The sequence below is a fragment of the Octopus bimaculoides genome, chromosome 25, assembly GCF_001194135.2.
Source record: "Octopus bimaculoides isolate UCB-OBI-ISO-001 chromosome 25, ASM119413v2, whole genome shotgun sequence".
NCBI classification, from domain to species: domain Eukaryota; kingdom Metazoa; phylum Mollusca; class Cephalopoda; order Octopoda; family Octopodidae; genus Octopus; species Octopus bimaculoides.
Window position 1 is genome coordinate 4898548 of NC_069005.1, and position 4766 is coordinate 4903313.

Sequence of the window (4766 nt, forward strand, 5' to 3'; positions counted from 1 at the left end):
ATATATACAGATATATATATATATGTATATATACACTCAGATATATATATATATATATATATACCAACATCTACACAGCTTATATATCACTGTGTATATGTGAGTACGTAGGTGTGTGTGTTATTTACATACGTGTACATAGTCTTCGTGAGAACAGTTATCCTCTCCACGAACAGTAATCCTTTTGGTGAAGGTCTCAGCTTAGAGCAGTTCCGTCATCCGAGTCCGGACTGACTTTAGACAGGCAGAAACACCTCAAGTTCTTCCGAAATGCTTTACTCCTACATATATATACAATAAAATTTATGCAACAGTTACTCTTGATGAATGTCAACGAATAGCATTTAGCTTGGGCCAATACAGTGCTCTCTTTGTACAATCTCTGGAAAAAGAGAACTAAGGAAAATGGCGACCAGTATAAAAGGAATAAACCGAAAATTAACGCCATCATTTTCGTTTTGCGTATCTCTGCTTTGTGGTCTGAATCTCCTTCTGTATCTACGCTCGCCTTCTGTTTAATGACGGCGTCTATATGTCTGAAAGCCACCTTGATCACTCTGCTGTAACAGAAGATCGTAAGCGAAATAAGAAATACAACCCATAGGGAGCAGAAATACGAATACCAAGTTACCCATATGCGTGAAGGGTCGCACTGTACGCCAGGCGTCCATTTGTGTTCACCCATCAGTGGGACGCTGGCCATAACCAAGCTATAGACTCTGGCGGCAATAATCCCGGCGATGAGTCTTGGGTAAGTCACTATTTTATTGTAGTTGAACGGATGTATAATAGCAATGTAACGCTCCAGCGAAATGAAAAACAAATTGAATATCGAGTTTGAACCGGTCATATTGTGTAAAACGAAACGCAACAAACAAAGTACCTTGTTTTGTCCCAGTGAAGTGTTGTAGAGAACGTAAATGTCATAAGGCAGAATACATGCTCCCATGAATACGTCATCAAAAGCCAGGCTTATCACCAAGTAATTACCGACATTTCGTAACTCCTTCGACTTTGAGACGAAATAAACGATTATAAGATTTCCGACAATGGCAGGCAAAATAAGCAGGGCATCAACAACGATGGAAAATGTCCGGTAAGGTTCCTCATAATAAGGTCCGTTGCTTATCACAAGACTCCCGTTGTTCAAACTGTCATTTATCTCCATGGTAATTCCTCTCCCCACTCTTTCTGTCTTTCGCTCTCTCTCTCTCTCTCTCTCTCTCTCTCACTCCTCCTCTCTCTCTCGGTCGCTCACGTGGTTTGTCTTCCTTGGCTTTCTTTCTTATTTTTCTTATCTTATCCTCCTCTACTCTCCCACTGTTTCTCTCTCACTTCCGGTTTATAACTGGCCGAATGTAAATACTGATATATTGCTTTACAAAATTATTACATGTCACTGGTGTTTTTTCTAATACAACTTTGAAAGCTCTGCCGTTGCTGTTCAATAGCCATATCTCAGTATTAAAAAGCTTCTCAGTTCAATACAGATAACACACTAATGATACAATTTGTGATCGATCACAGGTGTTTTGATTATCTTCCATCGATGCTATTATTGTCTTTATAACATTGTCCTCCTATAATAACGATCCATAGATGTGGCGTCTCTCAATTGTAGCTCCGCGATAAAACAGGTAAACATTCCATACATTGGTACCGTGTCAATGAACTGTTTCTGTCTGAATGCAGCTTTTAATTATACCTTGCAGGTCCTAGATTTCCAGTGGTAATAATCTCCCTCGGCTGCTAAATCTTCAGTGTTATTACAAGTATAATTAATGCAACGATAACTATATGCACATAGGTAAGTTTATATTAATAAACCATATGTTTGCAAGTGGGAGAGTACATCCAACTGAAAATATTCAGAGACAGTTTTAAAACTTTTTTGCAGTGCATTAGTAATTTCAGTGACTTCCAAAATTGAAATACTAATTAAAAAGAAAACAAAAAGCACTCATAATTTTTAAAGTAACTTCTCTATATTCTGCAAGCAATCAGGCGTCCAAAACACTAACAAATACCGGAAGCAAGTCAAGCAGTATGTGTGTGTGAAGGTAAAACATAGACTCCAGATATAGCAACAAAGGGTTGCGTTGGTATGTAGTAGGTATAAAACTTTCGCAGACGATAATATGCAAGATTGCTGTGAAAAAGAGAAAACTCGAGGACTTTCGAACAACGCCTTCAATGAAAATTGTGTGAGTTACAAGGAAAATAGTTGAGTTTAAATAATTAACACTTGCGAGACGCTATCAGCTGAAATTCAAATGATTGACTTACTCAGATTGCAAAAACTTTCAAGCAGACTTGTACTTGTTTAACATTCAAAATATGTCATATCTATGAATAAAATAGGAAATTCTACGTAAAATCTTAGAAATATCCAAAATTGCTTTTTTCCTTTTAAATCATTCGTGATTGATATCACTCAGTCTCTCATAGAAGATTTCGTGTATTCGTGTCTATTTAACAACAGATTGGTTCTCAAAAAATGTTATGTAATTATCTTATTAATATATTATATATATATATATATATGCGTGTGTATATTATATACTGCATATATTGTATGTATGTATGTGTATAGATATTCAATATATATACATATCTGTATATATATCCAATAATAATGTATATCTCTGTGAGAAGAAGGTGTTACATTATATAATGTATTATATATACGCATATACGTCCGTTTGTAGGTGTGTATTCATATTATATTTGTCTTTGCATCAGTTGTCTAAGCCTTTTTAAAACTTTGCTATATCTTCTTCATGATCCATCGGAAGAAAATGTAAACAATGAAAGAAGCTGCGAAGAAGACAAATACGTTCTTAAATGGAATAAACATTGTGTTAGGTATTAGTAATATAAAAGAAGAATACACGAACGCATCAAATGAAACGGATCCAAACTCCAAGTTAGATAGATAGATAGATAGATAGATAGATAGATAGATAGATAGATAGATAGATAGATAGATAGATAGATAGATATGTTTGTATATTCCTCAGTTACTTTTTCCTGTCCAGGTTTTCTTCTGATGATCACCAGTTGACACGCTTAATGTTCAACATCAATTTATACGAGCGCTTGTAAACGATAGAAATGTTTTTTTATGTAAGGTGATCTTGACCAAAGCCACTTACAAGTGACTGTTCTGTGCACAGTACAAAGCTGACTTGCACCGTATTCCGTGTTCGTAAATGCCTCCACAAATGCGAGAAAATGCTAAAGTTAGTGGAAGGGGAAAAGGTGAAGAGTTTATTTAATAGGTAATAGAATGTTTATGCAAGCCAACAAAAGCTTTGTTTTGAATGTGAAACTATAAAATGTAAAGAATTAAAAAAAGTAAAGTAATAACGTATAATTTCAATAGAAAAAACTGAAAGGAAAGATAAAGCTGTAAGACAAGTAACTGAACAACAATAAGAACAAAATGATGATGACGGTGAAGAGGATGATCATGGTGATGGAGTCTATATGGGTGGGGGTTAGCACAAAGAAATACGATGTTGTCGATGACGGGAGTGGAAGCAGGAATTGATAGGGGTGATGGTGATGATGATGATGATGATGATGGTATTAAAGGGAAAGAGGACGACACGACGATGACTATGGGTAGGATAGCGTTGGCAGTGGCGGTAGTGATGGTCGTTACGCTGGTGGTGGTGATGGTGGTGACGGCGGTGACGGTGGTGATGGTGGTGGTTGTGACGGCGATGGTAAAGATGATTAAGATGATGGGTTCCATAAACAACCACCTCCATTCAATAAGGTCGCCATGGAAACTCGGGCTTTCATTTACAAAAGGTAGATAATAATAATAATAATAATAATAATAATAATAATAATAATAATAATAATAATAATAATAATAGCAATAATAATAATAATAATAATAATAATAATAATAATAATAATAATAATAATAATAATAATAATCTGGCGATATTAGTGGGAACAATGAAGATAATAGCACTAATACTACTTCTAACACTACTACTACTACTACTACTACTACAAAGAATTTTAACCGTAATATTCCCATATTGTATAAGCAGCAGTCTTTTAAAGGTGCGCGTGTCAATACATATGTATATACAAATTTATATGTATACACACATATATACATACATATATATATGTATATCTATATTTACATACACACACACACACATATATATATATATATATATATATATATATATATATATAAACACATACAAGCAAGCAAATATATGTGAGTGTGTCTGTGTGTATACATATATATGAGTGGGGTATGTATCTATGCATGTATGTACATATCTATGTATGTATGTTTGTATACATATATGTGTATGTATGCATATATGCGTATACTTTGTATAACCAATTACACTAAGTAACCACGAACGTTAAGAAGTCTGTGTGAATGTAATTAAAAGTATTAACTAATGACCAACACAAACAACAATATACAGGTCAACGTACGAAGACACGCATGTTCACTCGTACACCTTTATATATCTACGTGTGTATATAGACAGTGTTTACATATATTTATATTTGCATCCTTGAATCTATCGATTTGTCAGTTTATCTATTACCTAGCCATCAGCCTTTCTATCACGTATCTGTCTCCCTTTCAATCTACCTATATACCTTTCTATCAATGTATCTATCTATCTATCTCGCTATCCCTCAATCAATCCATTCACATTTCTGTCTATCTGGCATGGGTGGGGCCCTGATCAATTTAGATCAATCGAAAGCTTTCG

The 4766-nt window shown here is 34.7% G+C and overlaps 2 protein-coding genes across 2 annotated transcripts in view; both read right to left on the reverse strand.

Annotated features, from left to right (window-relative positions):
- Positions 1–215, reverse strand: part of LOC128250792 (uncharacterized) — a 16270-nt gene extending 16055 nt beyond the window's left edge. Inside the window, exon 1 of the mRNA XM_052976723.1 lies at positions 133–215. The gene's annotated coding sequence lies outside the window, so the exon portion shown is untranslated. The remainder of the gene's footprint in view (positions 1–132) is intronic.
- On the reverse strand, positions 197–1927 carry LOC128250793 (adenosine receptor A2a-like). The gene has a single exon (XM_052976724.1). It carries the CDS (start codon positions 1166–1168, stop codon positions 197–199), a length of 972 nt encoding a protein of 323 aa, XP_052832684.1. The 5' UTR covers positions 1169–1927.
- Between the last annotated feature and the right edge of the window lie 2839 nt (positions 1928–4766).